This window comes from Bacillus rossius, chromosome 6, assembly GCF_032445375.1.
Source record: "Bacillus rossius redtenbacheri isolate Brsri chromosome 6, Brsri_v3, whole genome shotgun sequence".
In the NCBI taxonomy this organism is placed as follows: Eukaryota; Metazoa; Arthropoda; class Insecta; order Phasmatodea; family Bacillidae; genus Bacillus; species Bacillus rossius.
Window position 1 is genome coordinate 39,222,646 of NC_086334.1, and position 19,083 is coordinate 39,241,728.

Consider the following 19,083-nt stretch of genomic DNA (forward strand, 5'->3'; position numbering starts at 1 on the left):
GATCTAGCTAACTTCCATTTGGTTTTTGTTTCATGTTTTCAGTTTATAGTTGGCACATTAAAAATAAATATTTGGGGACAGTCCCTTTAAATCATGTGGAAATTATCCTTAAAAAGGTTTTAGCTGTCTAACGCTCTAACCTAAAATTGGCACATACCTGCAAACAGTGTGGGTGGGTGGGTGGGTGTGTGTTTGTGGGTGTGAATTTTGTATTATATATTTAATTTTTCTTATATATGTAAAAAATGACAATATGATGTAAAAATGTTAGGAGTTTTTATTAAGATGTCCTGAAATGCCCTAAATTTTATTCATTGAGTATTTATGGACACACTTCTTACACACCCACCCATCTGTGTGGTTCATAAGAAAGAGACTTGCTCTTTGTGGTATTGGAATGTAAGTCAATTGTACTTAACAAAAAAAAAACAGTTTAGAAACTAGCAGTAAACTTAAAATAATTTGAAACACCTTTAATGTCATCATGTTTGAACAAAAATAAACTGGGAATAGATAACTACTCGCAAATCTGTGTCATTCTGCTTTCCGGAGCACGAACGGAACTAACACAACTTCATCTTCTTAACTAGATGTGCATAGGTGAACAATAACACTTTTACTTGACAGACTGGTCAGCTCTATCTTTATTTTTCCTTCATTGTGTGGTTAAGAACGTTTTGATAAAGGATGGGGTTTGAGAGGATGAATTGCTTTAAAAAAAGGCACTTATTGATGACAAATGAACCACTCATTCCTGTTCATTATATTGTGAAGGGAAGGGGGGGGGGGCCTTAAAGACAGTTTATTTTACCTACGGTCACTGTGCTTACAGAAGTTCATAAGTTCGAAAAATTTGAAAATAGAAAATAAAATAGTTCAGTTGTAGATTTGATTGTGAGCAGGTTAATTTAAATAAAGTTGGGAAACTGTAACTCTGAAATACCGTATTTACTCGCGTAAAGGCCCCGCCCGCGTATAAGCCGTTTTGTAAACATTTTTGAGAAAAAATTTAAAAACGTGTTTTTCTGGGTTTATCTGAGGGCAGGGCAGCTTGGCATGCATCAAACAACAAGCCATGTATTGTGACCGGCGGAAGGTGATTTTGTAAGCGGCAGTGATACAGAGACTGGTATTATAGTTTGTCCGTTCTCAGTAGGACCGTCGTGAGGCATGCCAGACGTAAGCAGTTAGTCCTATCTCAAACGACATAAAGATAAAGAAAGCTGGACTCGCGCGCTGTGTTGATGTACAGTGTTGTCGGTGAAGAAGAGGGGAAGTGAAGGAGGAAGGGAAGTGGGTCAAGGATTCTAACACTCCTTTGTCTGGTTGGCTGGCTAGCTGGCAGGAGGGAGGTTAAGCCACGCCTCTGCCTCTCCCCCCCCCCCCTGATATAGCGCTGCCACTCCCCCCTGCGGAGTCGTTGCCTCTCTCTCCCTCCTGCCGCGTCGCTGCCTCCCCCGCCTACCTCATTCGAACAAAGACGCACAACTTGAAAAGAAAAATCTATTTTTTCCTCCAAATTCGCGTATAGGCCCCCTCCCCTTTTTTGGAGTCAAAATTTGGGAAAAAAAGGTGGGCCTTTACACGAGTAAATACGGTATGTTTTGTCAGTCTCTCTTGAAGTTCGAGTGTATATAGAAACTGTGTTTGTTACAATCAGTTGGCCTATCAGCTTGCGTGATGTGTTGGGTTTGATGTGGCAGCCGCGGGCCTGGAAGACACGGAAGAGAAGCAGTCGAGCCCCGTACCCTCTCCCCCGGTACCCAGGCTGGATACTACCCGGAGGCGGCACCGCAGGCCAGTGAGGCGGAAAGAACGTGAGCAACTTCACTCTGCTCTGACACTTTTTTGCTAGTTTGTCTTGTCCTTTGTTCAACTGTCATTAACTGCTCCTGTTAACAAAAACATGTACTGTAAGCAAGTACAGTACACCTGCCTCTCGAAGTAACGCTTTTTGATTAGCGCGGTTTTGAAGTAACGAGGCCAATAAATTACAGCATGATTTGAAGTAGCCTGGTGAAACATAGCAGTGCCCAACACCGAGTTGTGTCTAGATGGCAATACATAAAACTAGGAGAAAGTTTCTTTCACATCCAAACTACAGCGCTGAAGAAAAAAAAGAAGAAAAAATCTGACATATTCAATTTTCAAGCACAAACAATAAATATGAAACATATATACTTATGGTCTTTGGTATTTATAAAGCCACTAAACAATATGGCTCGCACTACATTTTTTAAACTAAAAATTGGCATAAAATGTGCAACCTAACGCAGGAGGTAAACATGGTAACACTGTTTAAGTTGACTTTAAAATTTATTTACCTTTGCACGACACAGTTCCTTTGTTGTCAAAACGTTGCAACCTTTCCACCGGAGAAATGCGTAATCTATTGCGATAAATAATTGAATCCACAGGGTTGTCCACACAAGTCACCACACCAGTCTGCATCCCACAACCAGAATTGTGTGCACGGCACACCCATGTTATTCGTAATGTTGCAACTAACAACCTGACCTCGACACCATGTTCAGCATGTGACTAACCCTAAAAATATAAACTGATCAGTCACAATGGTGCCTGATAAAGGTAACCTTGAACAGTTGGTGTCACCAGCAACTAAATGTTTTATCACTTCCTTAATACCATTTTCAACGTAATTTATACATAACAGTATTCATATGAAAGAATGTACAGTGAAACCCCTTATTTACACTTTTCAGGGGAACAGAGACAAAAAGTGTAAATACCAGGAAAGTGTAAATTGAGGGAAACATATTTTTAAAATGTAACATACCTGGTTTAATGCACTTCTTTTACTTCAGTAGTCAGAGACATCAAAAAAGACACAGTGAATGAAATATCTTTAAAAAAAATCCTTCATTAGGCCTATGTAAACAAAAAATAAATTTACAACATATAACTTATAAAATTGTGTGAATACAACATTGAAGCAATGTGTGCCATGATAAAATGTTACCATAAAAATGTTTTGTAGGCTTATGTGCAAAAACTTTCAAGCCTAACTTAGGTCTATTTCTTTGTAAAATAATCAGAAATCTTGGTTTGCTTGCATCTTTGAGTGTTCATGCACATGATCTGCTTTTCTAAAGTATAAAAATTATCAAAATCACCATCACAGTTTTCACCAGCAGATACTCCAATGTAGTCTCGCAGAGTTTTAAGAGCAGCAAGAGCATCTTTACTTGTGGGTGTTGTCACTTCTTCATCATCATCATCTTCGTCAGTATCCTGTTGAGAAGTACTGACATGGCTTTCTACAATATCTTCTATACATTGCACTTCCGAAGTGATCACCTGACTGTCCACATCCACGTAATCTTGAAATAATTTCTCCTGCAACACCCTCTCATGTCCTTCAACATCTTCAATGTCACTGTAATCATCTTCACTGAGAGTGTAAGCCTTTTCTGGGAACACAAATCCAGCTTTTGCAAAGCAGTTTTGAATTGTTGATGTTTTCACTTCTTTCCAGGCTCTTGCACTAAAATGCAATGCAGTCAGCAGATTTATCTTCATCAAAGAAGGGTCTTTTCCAACATCAAACATTGTTACTGCCCTTGAAACTAGGTATCTGCGGTACAAAAACTTGAATGCCTGAATGATACCCAAGTCAAGGGGCTGTAGCTCACTCGTGCAGTTTGCTGGGAAGAAGACAATATCAGTGTTGCGAAGCTGGATGGTTGCTTTGTGAGCAGAGCACTGATCTACGAAAAGAATAACTTTCCTATTTTGCAAAGCCATTTTTGAATCAAATGCATGCAACTGGCTCTGAAACAAAGCATTGGTCATCCAGGCTTTGGTGTTTGCTTCGTACTTTGTTGGGAGTGACTTGATGTTTTTAAAACACCGAGGTTTCCTCACTTTGCCAATGACATAGGGAACTTTTCACTTCCATCTGCATTGGTAAGCAATAACACAGTAATCCGTTGCTTGCTGAGCTTACCTCCGTGACACGTTTCCCCTTTAAAACTAAAGGTTTTGTCTGGTAGAACATTGAAAAACAACCCTGTTTCGTCAGCATTGAAAACATTTTTCGGGTCGAACCCAGCAATTTTTTCCTGTAGCTTTTCCTTCCAATGTTCCACAGTCTCCACATCCACACTTTTGCTTTCGCCACAAACCACCTTGTAAACAATATTGTGACGCTGCTTAAACCGATCAATCCATCCATTGGAAGCTGAGAAATCTTGAATTCCCAGCCTAGAGGCAATAACACGTGCTTTTTCTCTCAGTATTGTACCATTTATTGGTAAATTTGCGGCACGTGCACCAGAAAACCACTCAAGAAGAATATCTTCCAGCTGTTTGAATTTCGAGTCCTTCACATATTTACGTTTTTTAGCACTTGGCCCACATTGCGCGGCATTTGCAGTGATGGTTTCTCGGCTTTTGATGATGGTGTTAAGAGTACTCACAGGGATTGAAAGTTCTTTCGCAAGGTCCACACGTGATTCAACATATTCATCGAATTTGGCAATTATTTTAATTTTATCGGCAACGGTTATAGTTTTTCGTTGCTTCACTTTCTCCATTTTCTCACAGATATTAATAACGACAAAGAGTTAAAGATGTGTCAAATACATTTACCGCTAAAGCCAATGATACTATCAGCGCTCGTAGCGGAAAGCTGTGGAAATAGAAGTATTGTGAATAGTGCAAGGTTACTTGCACTGTTCACGATGCGAACGCATTCACATACGCAGCTTTTGATGTATCTTTCTTCTATGGCGGCCATGTTTCGATGTTTGTAAACACTGAAAGAGACGTTAATAACGGGAATGAAGAAACTTTTCCGACGTAACAAGCGTGAAAACGAAATATACCGCCTTATGGAAAATAAATTGGGCCAAAAACAAAGGAGGTAAATAACGGGAAAACGTAAATACGGGGTTTCACTGTATGTATAAACTTTGTATGACATGACATTTTGATGTTCGTTAAATGGAATTGTTTGTATTCAATAAGAGCAGTGGATACTATGTCACAGTGAAATGAAACTATACATTTGCCTGCAGATTTGTAACATTTTACATTTAACTTATGATTGTGTTGTAATATTCACCTTATAGTAACACCAGTTTCATCCTAAGAATTAATTTTGTCACCTTTATGATATTAAAGTGTATTTTGTTGACATACAATTACACATATTGGAATTCAGAGAGAAATAAATTAACCTCGGAAAGTCACAAAACTTACTATTTTGCATCCGAATTTTAAAAATTCCCCGAACCAACTTCTGATATGGGCGCCAGACCCCCCGGTAGAGTCCGGACTCCCGAAACTGTTCATACGCCCCTGCGGTACATTCTGGGCCTACCCAAAAATAAATCCTGGAGCTGTAAAAGCTCGAATGTTTTTTAAATATGTAAGAAGAAAATTTGTGACCCAACAACTTGTGCAAGAGAGTTATTGGAATAAATTAATGGAAAAAATCCCTAACAGTAATGAAAATAAAATAAAGAATTCTGCTTATGAGACTGAGCCATAAGGATATATGTTAATTGGATGCTCCTACCTTGGTTTTATGCGTGAGGTTGGATAATTATTTAAGAGCATGCCCTCAGTCCGTGTGGTGTGTGTGAAATGTTCCAGGTCACGTGGACAACTACTCTCTGTCGCCTGGACAGGAGTCGTCTGTGATCAAGTTCTCGAAGCTGGCGGACCCGGTGATGGTGTCATCATCGGATGCCCTCTCCGTGAGGCTTCGTAGAAGCAACTGTGTGCAGAACTCTTCCTTGCAGCAGCTCAGGTGTGTAAAGCCATTTGTGCCTCAATATAGGTTTATGAAAATTTTCATGAATCCTAGGTTCTTGTCTGCCTTCATCATGCATGCAAAATATTTCTTATCCCTCTTAAAATGTGGGTGTTGTCAATTTATTGTCATCAGTATTATTTAGGGGTTAATTTCTCTAAATGTAACATGAAAGTTCTCGTTCATTAGTGGTTTTAACACAAATATTTTCAACTGTTATTTGTTAAGTGTAATATAATGGGTATTAAATCTTGCGCTGTGTTTAACATTTCGGAAATAACATTTAGTAAATATGTGGTGACAAAGCTTGCCACCTAACAACAAGTGCAAGTGAGCTGTTGTGATAAAATTTACAGAAATGACCCCTTTTGCAAAGTAGTTACATAAAAATTAAACTTTTAACTGTGAGATTGAGCCCTAAGTGCACTTAGGTGTTGGCAGGGTAGAATTTGATTACAGGTTTTCAGTGGGGATCATGAGGCAACTAGTAGCGAACCTGTTTGGATCGACATGTTAAGTTTTTTTTTTTTCAGTGGCTTTTGTAAATGAGTTTAAATAAACGTGGCCATCTTTCTCATGGCTTGCAGGAACAACGGAAACCTCATCTGTGTGGCATCCAGCGGCAATGTGCTGAGCTCGGGAGAGGCCGCTTCTTCCTCGGGCTCCAACACGGAGCTGAGTTCCTTACTGCCCCCGCCTGCCATGCCCCTCCTGGCCGCGTTCCTGGCCTCGCGTCGCGACACCTCCGTGCCGCAGGGGGGCCCCGAGGGGGGCATGTCTTCGGAGCTGGCCCGCAGCGGTCGCACCAGGCACAGGCACCTCAAGAGGTCGTCCAGAACGCACAGGTATTCTTCCTGAGGTTTGAACGCCTTTCAAACAGGCAAACAGTGATTAGTAACGGATATCAATGCTGCTATTCTTGATCTGTTATTTCATTCACGAGCAACAAACAAGATGGTTTTCATTTAGCTAAACTTGTTATGCTTCTTTGATTTAATTACTAAAAAATCACTAAATCAGAGTAGTATTTTGATGGTAAATTAGCTTTTTTTTTTTTTTTTTTGCATACAGTATAACAAAAAAAAACTCTTTAAAGATGTTGTTGCACTAATACAATCTGTTGTTGAATATGGTCAAATTTTTCGTTCGCATTATTTTCTTCATAAAATGTAAGTAATTTTTTTCCCACGTAAGAAGATGCCTAAAAACTCGGTATTCCATATGAAACACAATGTTTTTATTTTAAATTTGAAATACATTAATCGTTAGGATTTTATCATTCACTTTTTTAATTAACACAAATATGAAATGTAAATTCTCTTTCAAACACTTTTTCAAACGTTATAATTTTTGTTCCATCACTGCTGTGTAGTGTGTATGAAACTGTATGTTACAGAAAACTATAGCTAGTTATGATTGTATACTAACATAAAATATTTTGTGTACAGTGTTTACGAATCCGATAAAGTTCTTAATTGATGATGGTGGCGACTGCAATGTCGACCAAAACGTCTGTGAAACATTCACTCTCAAAGCTGCTAAATTCCACAAATCATGAAACTTCAGACAGGGCCGTGAAAGCCTACGATCTTTATTGAAGTTCCTGAATATTTGTGAACACATATGAGTATTCTATAGAAAAAGCAATGCAAATTTTGTGAGGTTTTTATTTATTTTGTGACTATACCATTGATGGGAAAAAAAACCATATGCAAGATGTGCGCTTGCAAAGAACATATATAATTAAACACCCTCCCCTCCCCCTCCACAATCATTTGAAAAGTATCAGTAATTCCCATCCCAGTGATGATTTAAGGAATTGGGACATTGAAGAATAAACCAACCAAACCATAAATATTTTATGTTGTTAAGTTGAACACAAAAACTCACGTTGACCATACAGCCAAGATAATAGTGGACAAAATCACTGTGATAAAGAGTCAGTGCTTGTAAATTTAAGTAATTTGGAGGGTTGGTATTTAACCTACGTTCTTAACTACTATATCATAGTTTCCCTGGTCTATACTGGTAAAAGCACAAATGCTTATCATTCTGTTCTTTGCAAGTGGTATTGCAGAATATAAATATTGTTTGTCTGGGTATAAGTTTTTAAAATCTACTTTATATTTAGAAAAAAATTTGAAGCTTACATTAATTGTAACTATAAATTTTAATAATGAGTGTTCATTGGCATCATGTTTTATTATCTGAAAGTGGTTTGTATGCAGGTCGCGAGGCGGCAGTGTCTCATCGAGCAGAGATGCCAGCCAAGCTGTATCTGGTTCCTCCGTCTCTCTTGCGGCTTTGGCCTCCGTTATCAACATGGGGCCCGGCACACACATCGCAACGTCCCACGATGACACCACAGAGGGGGCGGTGCATTGCTTCCGCGATGAGCACGGAAATTGGATGTCGTACACCTTCGACGAGAAGGGCTCTGGGACTGCGAACTCTGGAGTGATGCCCCTGGCTGCAGCTGCCGCCAATGGGAAGCTGCTCAGCACACTGTTGAGACAGGGTCCCGCTGCCCAGGACACTTGGGACCACCCCTGTGCGGACCTGCTCAGTAACTCGTCCATATCGCTCAACTCCTCCGATGCTTCGGCCTGCCCAGCGTCGACCTCGGTGACCACCGTTACTACCGGCAAACCAGCCGCTCCGTCCACCTCGTCCTCGCACTACCTCCCTGGCTGCGTTTACACCTTGGAAGCAGTGATGCCCCCTTCCTCCCATCAGCAGCAGAGTCCCCTCTACATTCTCAAAGAGACTGTTGTCGAGAGGAGCCGGCAGGCGAGGGGGTCTCTACATCCTCATGGCGAGATGAACTCTTCCGGAACAGTCATCCCAGTCCCGCCCCCGAGCTCTCAAGGAGAGACGGACACCGACATCACCATCACTCGCAACCGTACCTTCCGCTTCGTGGACACCCGGGACACGACCATCGAGAGTGTGTGCCAACCACGTCACTACTACAAGTACCGCATCAGCCGCTGCATGCACATTAAAATACGCTTTGACAGGCTGGCATTGCTTGCACTCCTCGATAGAAACTTGACGCTCTGGGAGACTTTTCTGTCCTTGTTTCTGGCATTGCTTGTTGCCGTTTTGGGGTCCTTGCTTCTGCAGATGGGCTTCTTCAGGGACATATTGGCATTTCTGTTTTGTTTTGTGATGGCTGGCTGCCAGTACTCCTTGCTGAAGAGTGTGCAGCCAGATGCAGCCTCCCCAACGCACGGTTTCAACCGCGTAGTCGCATTCAGCCGCCCGGTGTACTTCATCCTTTGCAGTGTGGTCCTCCTCTCGCTGAACCGTAGCCTGGATTTGGGCTTGTACCACTCCGAGTTCACACTGTATGGGATGTCAATCTCGAACCAAGAGCTTGTTCAGCTGTCTCACGACACGATGATCGTCTTTCTTCTGTTCTTCCCGCTGGTTTTCAGCCTCGGCTTGTTTCCGCAGGTCAACACGTTTCTGATGTATGCCCTGGAGCAGGTGGACATGCACATGTTTGGGGGAAACGCTGCGTCGAGCCTGCTGGCAGCGGTGTGGGGCGTGACGCGGAGCATCGCTGCTGTTGCGGTTTTGCATGGTTTTGCTTACGGCGCACTACTGGAAGCCAAGTCATCCCAGCACATACTGTTCTCCATGTTTTGTGGTATGGCGGTGGCATCTTCGTACCATCTAAGTCGCAGCGCTAGCGACCCAGCTGCGTTCTGGAACATCTTGAAGACCCATCTCTGGCCCCCCATGGACTTGTATGAGGATACTGGCGCACAGCCTCACGAGGCAGAGAGAGTCAATACACCGCCGAGCTCTGCCTATGACAAGGAAAAAGAACTGGTGGACCTTCTTCCGGTAAAGCTCCAGCATACGGTGAACGCACGGCTCAAGTCCGATGTTATAGCGTGCGTGTTGGTGGCTGTGTTCGTGTTCGGTATACACTGTAGCACCGTGTTCACTGCCGCACACCCGGACCTGTACCCGGGCCTCTATGCACTCACCAGCCTTTTGGGTTTCGCGCTGCACTACGTGTTCCCACAGCTGCGCAAGCAACTTCCCTGGCTGTGCCTTGCTCGTCCCGTCCTGCGCTCCCATGAGCATGGTCAGTTCGAAGTGCGAGATGCAGCTAAGGTCATGTGGTTTGAGAAGGTGAGTTGGTCTCATATATTTTATTTCAAGTAATGTGTATAGTCAATTGTAAATAGATATTTTTGTTAAATCAGTTAAGTGCATATATTAAAATTTATTATTGAGTCCAGAAAATTGTTTGAGAGTAAATTTTTTATATTGTAACTTTAGGATGTATATTATATTAAATTATGTTTTTATGGGCTTCAAATATGGTAAATAAAATGGTCTAACATTCTAAAATAAGACAGGTTTAGTTATGTGTAATGTAATGTTACTGGAGTAAATATTGCAACAAAAAAAAATTAAATTATTTAAAAATTGTCAAAGTACGGTAATTCTTGATTCTTTTGTGAAAGGTTTAAAAAAAAATGCTACATTTCATGGCAAACAAGGTGGCCGCCCAACATGAAACATAGGGAACGAACTTACATATTATTAGCTGTATGGAAACACAATAAAACCATTGTTTTATGTTTAAGCAGTCTGTAATCATCAATTAGTGTTACTAAATGTGGTGGAGCAAGTTGAAAACAGCCTAGTGAAAAATCTACATCTGTGTAGAAACTGCAGCACTTAAGCCACTTTCATTGCTGTTGTTTTCTGTCAGACCTGCAACTCACACACCTCATGTGGCACATGGGAATGCTGATAGCACAGGTCTGCTCCTGAAGGGTTTCTTCTCATTTGGGCATTTTTTATTTTGTTCCCTTTAATATTCATGTACCGTAGGTAAATAACTGCTGTTGCAAAACACTTTAAAAAAATATGTTAATGTGTATTTTGTTGTTAGAAAATCAAAAAATTGGGGCACATGCTACTACAGTGTTAAATGATACTAAAATTCTTAGTCTCTTTTTTATTGCTTAAAACTACTGCACATTGTGGCACATTTCTACCAAAGATATCACATTTTCTTTATCGTACCTCATAAAGGGAGTACTAACAATAATCTGACAAACATACATAATTATTCAATAATTTTATCAAGTATCCACAAAAGACGATGAATGAAACATTAGTTTACAAAGAAAGAACACTCTAGTGGCTAGCCTAATTTAAGGTCTAAAGCGGCTATTTAAAAACATTTTCAGCCATTTAATTTTCACGCCTAATGCTCACAGTGTTTCCAGCAGTACTAAATAGTCGTTCGCTTTCAACTTGTGTAACTGGTATTGCCAGATACCTTCTTGCTACTTTAGCCAGAGCTGGAAAGCGTATCTTGTTGTTTTTCCACCAGGTAAGTGGGTCACCGTTCCTTGGAATTACATCTTCACGTAAATATATTTTTAGTTCTTCCTCCAGACTTGTAGATTTAGTCCTAACTGATGATTGTGATGTCTTCTTCAACACTTCAAAACTTGACCACAGTGAGCAAGTCTCTTTAGCTTCACTCACCTGCTCCAGTTCTGGTTCAGTACGATAATCATTTTTAGGTTGCTGATGTGAAGTGATGTATTTTGTGCACAACAACTGTTCATGGTCTTGCAATATCACTGTCTTGAATCTAGGGTCAAGCACCATTGAAAGAAGATCTTCTTTCACACAAGAATATGAAGGAAATCTTGATTTTAAACCTCTTTGCAGTGATTTAGCAAATGCAGTACCAGATTTGCATTGGTCTGTTTGGACATAGTTTGTAAGCATTGCTTCAATTCCATATATCAATGGGATTTTTGATGACAGTGTTGGGAACTTTGAGTAACATAATTCGGTTGTGGCCTCATCTATTGGTTGCAAAATATGTGCAATGCTAGCAGCTAGTTTCCACTCACTAGAGGTGAAGTTCTCCACTACCATGCTCTCTCCGAAATCAGCAGAAATGGGCACCTGCTGCTCAACAAGATGTGACAGCATGGTGTATTCACTATTCCATCTAGTTGGCACCATTGGCAGTAGCTCGTGAACAGGTTTGTTTAGCTTCACTTGAAGTGCATGCAGCCTCTCACGAGAAACATTACTGTGTCGATAATGGCCAACAATAGCTCGTCCTTTTGCCAAAAGTGCTGTAATATCATGTTCATTTTTTGCATCGTGCAGTGCCAACTGTAGTGTATGTGCAAAACACTGAACATGATGAAATAAGGTTTTCCTTATGGCACATTTAAGGTTTTTTGCATTGTCTGTTATGACATAAACTGGGACTTGATCAGTTGGCAAATTCCATTCTTCCATTGCCCCTACAAGCTTTGCATGTACTGCATCTGCAGTATGTGAGCCTGGAAAGTGGTAATTGCCAAGAATATGGCATTTTAATTTGAACTCTTCTGTTAGGTAATGGCCTGTAAGCGAAATGTAGCTTTCATGTCTCCTAGATGACCATGTATCGGTAGTGAAAGAAAGCGACTCCAGACCATTGATGGCATCTGTACTAATTTCATCAGCATGTTTGATTCTTTCCTCTTGATACAACTGTGGTATAACCGTCCTTGAAAATGTTGTTCGCGAAGGAATCTTGTAGCTAGGTTCTAATTCGTTGATTAGACCTCTGAAGCCATGGTCATCCACCATGCTGTAAGGTTGAAAATCACAAGCCATCATGATAGCAATTTTTTTGTCTATTTGATTTTTCCTCACATCGCTGATGCAAAGCTTCTGTTTTTTTGCATCACACTCAAACATTGAAAGTTGTCGACTAGAAGTCTTCTTTTCTTCAGCAGTTATTTTGTTGAATTCTTTTTCAGCGGCTGGATGTTGTTTCAAGTGCCGCAAATGTCCACTTGTCGAGCATGAAGGCGTTTTAATAATGTTTTTACACAATTTACATTCGCCACCTTCTTTCTTTTTTAAATAAAAGTTCCATATTGTGGCCATTTTCCGTTCTTTTTTATCCACACCACTAACACTTTCCTCCATCGCACTCAACTTTTCTTGTTTTCGGTTTGCAATTACAACTTTACCTTTACACTCACTTAACAGTTTATTTGCCTACTGTCGTATGTAAACATACGTTATTGACTCCATAGTCTATACAGTTTCCTTGAGCCATGGACGGTACTTGATAATGAAAGTCTGAACATTCACCACTATCTATATGTCACTATCGATACGGACCGCAATTTAAACATCATGTTGCTTGTTATATACTGCTGGCCGTGTGTATAACCTAAGGCCATAAAACAAAATGCAATCGCCGAAGAATTCTGCAGTCATGTTTATATTTTTATTTTTTACCGTACCGTTTTACGTTGATACTTGATATTGATACCGAAAATGATTTATTTTTAACTTTAATGTTGGTTTTATTAACGGAAAATAATCATTTTCTTCTGTAATTTAATGTGATAACCACAGCACAATTCATTGTTTACGTTTACCGTTTCATGTAGTGACTTGTGAACGGAAGTTGTTCGTTTTTAACTTTTTAATAATTTATCGTGTATACTATCGTAACAAGTATATTTTATTTTATTCGATCTACGTTACGTTGAAGATATGTTAATTATTTCAACACGCAACGCAAAATGCTGCCTCAATATATTATATTACCTAACCTATTTCTTGTTTACAAAATTCTCGAAAATTCCAAGCCAAAAAATTATCTCGAGACGAGATCGAGAAAATTTCTGTCTCGACTCGTTCTCGATGATGCCGAGACTCGCACATCACTAATTTACATGAGCAAAGTATAATTTCAACAGTATCCAGTTAGCCATATTTTAATGCAATTTGGTTTCTAAGTGATTTATGTAATTCTGGGTTGAAATGTTAAATAGCATGATTCATTAAATAATAACATGATTCATTAATTTTTCAAGGAATTTTGAATTAATGTTTACCAAATTCATGATGAAGAAAATTGTACCATTACTCATTAGCAGAGTCTGATAGTTTCAAAAACACAACTGTGGCTTGTACTACAAACTTGCATAAAGATGAAAAGAAAATTCATTGGAGGAACTGGAAAACTGGTCCAATTCCAGAGCAGTGTAGTAGAGCATTTAGTAGATGACACAGAGTAATTAGGGAGATCTTACCAACTCCAATGTTGGTTGGTTAGGGGGAGGGGTGATAGCAGTAGTGACTGTGTCACCTTCCAGAAGTCTCCTGAAGACAATGCGGTTTTGATCAATGCGGAAGTTCTGACTAGGTGTTGCATGTAGGGATGTGGAGTGAAGTAAGGTTGGTAGATATGTTTCAGGTAGGGATGTAGAGTGTGTAAAGTTTGATAGTGTATGTGGAGATCAGAATAATGGAGTAGGAAGCATGACTGTAAATTATAGAATAAAATCTTTTGGAAAACAGTGAAGGGGAGTTAAGTTCATTACATTGTGTCAGGTGTGGGGTTTGGAGCCATGCTTCCCTTCGGGAACAAAAAATTTAATTTGTCTTAGCAGCGTAAAACTGTAAATATTCCCAATTCTTACTGCGCTGCTCTATAAGTGCGATATGTCTAGCTATATGTGCCTTTTATTGAGCTAGAGCCATAAAACACACACTGTAGACAAGTTTTTGTATCAAACATAAAGTTTAAGTTAGAGCCACCCACCATATTTCAACAGATTCCTACATAAATATGGCAATTCATCGGAAGCAACATTCATTATTATGATTTTAGATATTTTCATTTTTACATACGCTCTTGCATATGTTCAAAAAAAATCTTAAATCAATCTTCCTCATTGCAAGAACCATTCAATAAACATTTATTATTATATTTATAATCTCAGGGGATATTAACATTCTCACATTCCCATAATATTTTGGAAGTCCTGTTGCAGGATGGCTTACAAAATAATTTTAAAAGCAGCACCTTCATCTAGATGGCAGTCAAAACTTTATAACCACAGAGTTTAAAGTTGCAATTTGGAATGGTTATAATATATCATCTTGTATTGCTTAAAAAGATAAAAAAAAAATTGGTTTAAATTTTATGGGTTTGCAGGTTTGTTAACATGTTGATCAAATTTATCAACACATTTTTAATGCAATAATAAAATTCCAGCTACCATTCTGTGTTTAATCTGATTTCATTCAAGGATGAAATTATTTTTGTTCAAGATCAAGTCATTGTTAATGCCTAAATTATGTTTTTTTCTCCCCCCCTCCTCCTTCAGAAGAAAGTGGGGTTTTTGAGGAAAACTGTTAAGATGACAGGTATTTGTGTTATCATAACAGTGAGCCTGAGTTCTCAATGTTACAGAGGGTAAACAGTTAGGTCGTAATGGGAATATAATGCCAGGCCCTTCCAATGCAGGTTTCATGTGGTGGTAGGGTGGTTGTAAGATAGTTATATGGTAGATAGGTAACCTTTTATTTAACGTAAGCCAGGCCAATTAAATTTTAAGTGATCATGTTTGACATCATTATTAATTAGCACATTCCATTCCACACCAGCTTTTGATGATAAATTGTAACAGAGAGAGGTACTTATGCTTGAGGACTGACTTCATTAAGAGGTTATGTCTTGCTTAGAGTAAGAAAAATTACCTTACTTTAAAATAAGGAAATTTTGTCTGAGTGAGTAAAATAACTTCTGTAATTTTGGTTCAAAAACACATCATTCTTTCGTTCTATCCCTCCAGATGTACGTGTACCTGTGCTTCGTGGAGCGCAATCTGCTGTACCCGGTGATCTTCGTGGGGGCCCTAACCAAGGACTCTCCGGTGGTGGGCCAAAAGTTTGGTCCCGTGGGGGGCTCCCTGGTCGTCACCATCTGTGGTCTCAAGTGCCTGCGTAGTTCCTTCTCCGATACTTCCAACCAGTACCTGGTGCTCGTTTTCACCGTCCTCTTCTTCCGCATCGACTTCCACCGCGCCAGCGAGACCTTCCTCATCGACTACTTCTTCATGAGCATCATCTTCTGCAAGGCCTACGAGTTCCTTCTCAAGGTCAGTGTATTTAATTGTAGAACATTTTACCTTCATATGAGTTGACCACGTCGTGGGAAAAAAATCTAAGTTAATGTAAAAATTACCAAACAGAGTTTATTACCAAAACATTCTGTGACATTAAATGATAGAGACTTTTTTTGTTTCAGTGAAGGTATATTGTTTTGGTGTTGCTGGCTTTGCAGATTCAGTTTGTGGTGACCTACATCGCACCGTGGCAGATCACATGGGGGTCTGCATTCCACGCGTTCGCGCAGCCTTTCTCCGTGCCGCATTCGGCCATGCTGTTCCTGCAGGCCAGCATGTCTGCGCTGCTCTCCACGCCCCTGAACCCGTTCCTCGGATCGGCCATCTTCTTCAGCTCGTACGTGCGGCCGGTGAAGTTCTGGGAACGCGACTACAACACTCGCCGGGTTGACCATTCCAACACACGTCTCTCCTCCCACCTGGAGCGCAACCTGGGGGCCGATGACAACAACCTCAACTCCATCTTCTACGAGCACCTCACTCGCTCGCTGCAGCACTCTCTGTGCGGGGACCTGATGTTTGGTGAGTGTTAGAACACACATGCCGTTTTTTGATGGGGCCCAATCTGTTGCCTTCCACCAAAGTATTCTGAGTTCTGGGTTCATGTGGTGTTATAGTTAGTGGGAATTGTTTTCATGAACCAGTATATTTTCTCGTGAACATTGCAGCTATTATACACTATCATAATTTCCAGGTAGTCAGGAGCACTTGCCTCTCATGCTTGTCGTCTGTTTGTGTAACGACAGGGCGGTGGGGACCGGTTTCCCAGGGGGACTGCTTTGTTCTGGCTTCCGACTACTTGAACTGCTTGGTTCACATCATCGAGCTGGGAAATGGCTTGGTGACCTTCCAGATGCGTGGACTCGAGTTCCGGGGAACGTATTGCCAGCAGCGAGAGGTGGAGGCCTTTTCGGAAGGGGTGGAGGAGAACGTTGGTAAGCGACCTTTAGTGTAATCACATCAACTATTTACAAAATGGCCTAGTCCAGTGTTATTTTAAAAATAAAAATCATTGCTTTACAGATGCATTGACTTGTGAAAACCAATAAATTATATAAACGTGACTTGTCCAAACCACTGGCAATGGGTAAGAGCACCGCAATCTGTGGATCTGTGCTTTTGTGTTAGAATAAAAACAAATTGTAAATAATATACAGTGAAAGTCCATTGTAGCGAATACGGTCTATAACGTAAAGTCCGCTATAACAATTATTTCCATCGGCACCGTCAGTTTTGCATATGCTGCTTAGGATAAAAATTTCGGAAATAACGAATGCAGCGTGGGCTCATTTTCGCTATAGCGATAGATTACACACCTGTAATTTTGCTCTAAAACAATGAGAAAACATCTACAATTTCCTTAATAAATGAAAAACAGCTTCGCACAATTCCACACGTCCGGCAAATGAAACAACGCGCATAATGTGGCCGTCTTGGCAACACCGCACAAGGTGGGGCCCCACAGCGAGCATAGCTTGCCTCGCTGCGAGCATTATTTATTTAGAATCACGCCGACTGTAGCCCGTAAATGAGCATAACTCGTCTCACACTTGCATCGTATCGTAAGCGTGCGGGGAGTTGACGAACACGGAACTTGTCGAGCTCGTCTCTTCTAATCGAAACGAAGCGGCGTCTGAAGATGATGACAATAATGACGACGAATCAAGTGACGTATCTGTTCTGTCGAAAACGTCAATGATGGAGGCACTTGACACAATCAGTCGTTTTTATCAGCATACAAATGCTTCGACGAAAGATTTGATGAACTTCCAAGAGGTCCAGTCGTTTATTTTGTCCGAAAGTCTAGTGAAATCAAGGCAAACGAAAATTGATTCGTTTTTTAAAAAGTGATTTTTAATTTTGTGTTATTTTCCAAGGGTCTGTACGAGTGATTATTTTTGTGTTACTGACCAATTGTCGGAAAAATTATTTTATATAATTTGTATGGTTGTCCAACGTAATTAGAAAATATGCACCCGATATCATCAGTTTAGCGCACATGTCTCCAGCAAACCAGCTGCGGTCAAAGCGACAGGAAGCGGCCTGTATGACTTTGCGTGACCCCGCCCGCCCGTCACCATGTAAACAAACAGCTGTGCGCTTAGCCACGATGTGCGTGACGGCCTTACCACGGCCACGTGGTCTCATATTTCGTAGTCGGCAAGTGCTGATATAGCTTAAAAATGTTATTTTTGTAAGTTTTATGTATATTTCCTTTACTTTTGTTGTGAATTTCCATAGTAAAAACAAGCGAGAAAATAATATATTTTAAAAATGCTACAAAAATAAGATTTTTTTAAAATTTTGGATATAACGAAAATTCGCTGTAACATAAACTTTTGGCGCCGTTATAAATTTACGTTATAACGGACTTCTACAGTATTCACAAATTTCATGTTTTTATTTTAGATTTGAGATTTGTGTCCTTTTTTGTATCCTTTCTCCATGTTGTATTATTGTACTTGCATTGATTTATGAGTAACTTCCTAGTATAGAAGTAATTCTTGGAATTGTTAAATACAGGATGGTTATAGGTAGATTAATTCATTATGCATTTTGCAAGCACATTACTGAAAAACAGAGCGTTAACAGAAAATTTTTACCATGACATACTCATTTTTTTTTTAAATTGCTTTATATTTATTTGTGATGACAGATTTTTATTATTTGTTACATTATGTTTAATGACAGTTGGCTTTAATAATTAGTGGTTTCATTTTTTTGAGATTATGTTTTTAGAAATATTCCTGTTTAACAAAAGTAAAAGTTTTTTTTTTTTACTTTATCAATAAACCCAAATGGTTCAAGAAGTTTTTCTCATAAGTTAATCTAAATTTTTTATTTCCTTTAAAAACTTTATAGTAGGGAATTGCTGTAATAATCTAAATCAATTTTAATGTAACACTTTATGTTGTATCATCATTTATGAGGTGTAAATTAAATCAGCTTGGAATTAGGCTCCGAACTCAGATAAATTTTGTGAGCAGTTTGTTTATGCTGCTCGTCTGTTTTAGTGTACCATTTTTTATTATCTCTTACATTTATACTTGGATTTTGGCTAAATATCAAGGTTTTGAAAGTGATGATTTAAATTTTTACATCCCTACTTTTGGACTGTCTTCGGATGTCATATGAATAGAATATTGAGAAAGCTGTCAATGACAGTTATCATGCAGAATGCAGTTACAAACTCGTACTACCAACTTAAATAATTTTTTTCATAAATTGTACGAAAATATTGTTTTAAGATTTTATGAAAGTTAAGGATGTTTTAAAATTTCTTCATCTTATGTGAGATACATACTTTCTAGAAAAACA

At 39.6% G+C, this 19,083-nt stretch overlaps 1 protein-coding gene across 4 annotated transcripts in view; it reads left to right on the plus strand.

Annotated features, from left to right (window-relative positions):
• LOC134533055 (pecanex-like protein 1) overlaps nt 1-19,083 on the plus strand; it is an 86,420-nt gene that overhangs the window by 48,901 nt on the left and 18,436 nt on the right. For all 4 annotated transcript variants that reach the window (XM_063370244.1, XM_063370245.1, XM_063370246.1 and 1 more), the window contains 7 exons: nt 1,704-1,817; nt 5,620-5,776; nt 6,367-6,624; nt 8,008-9,928; nt 15,433-15,738; nt 15,924-16,287; nt 16,512-16,700. In XM_063370244.1, coding sequence (XP_063226314.1) covers nt 1,704-1,817; nt 5,620-5,776; nt 6,367-6,624; nt 8,008-9,928; nt 15,433-15,738; nt 15,924-16,287; nt 16,512-16,700 — 3,309 coding nt within the window. The remainder of the gene's footprint in view (nt 1-1,703; nt 1,818-5,619; nt 5,777-6,366; nt 6,625-8,007; nt 9,929-15,432; nt 15,739-15,923; nt 16,288-16,511; nt 16,701-19,083) is intronic.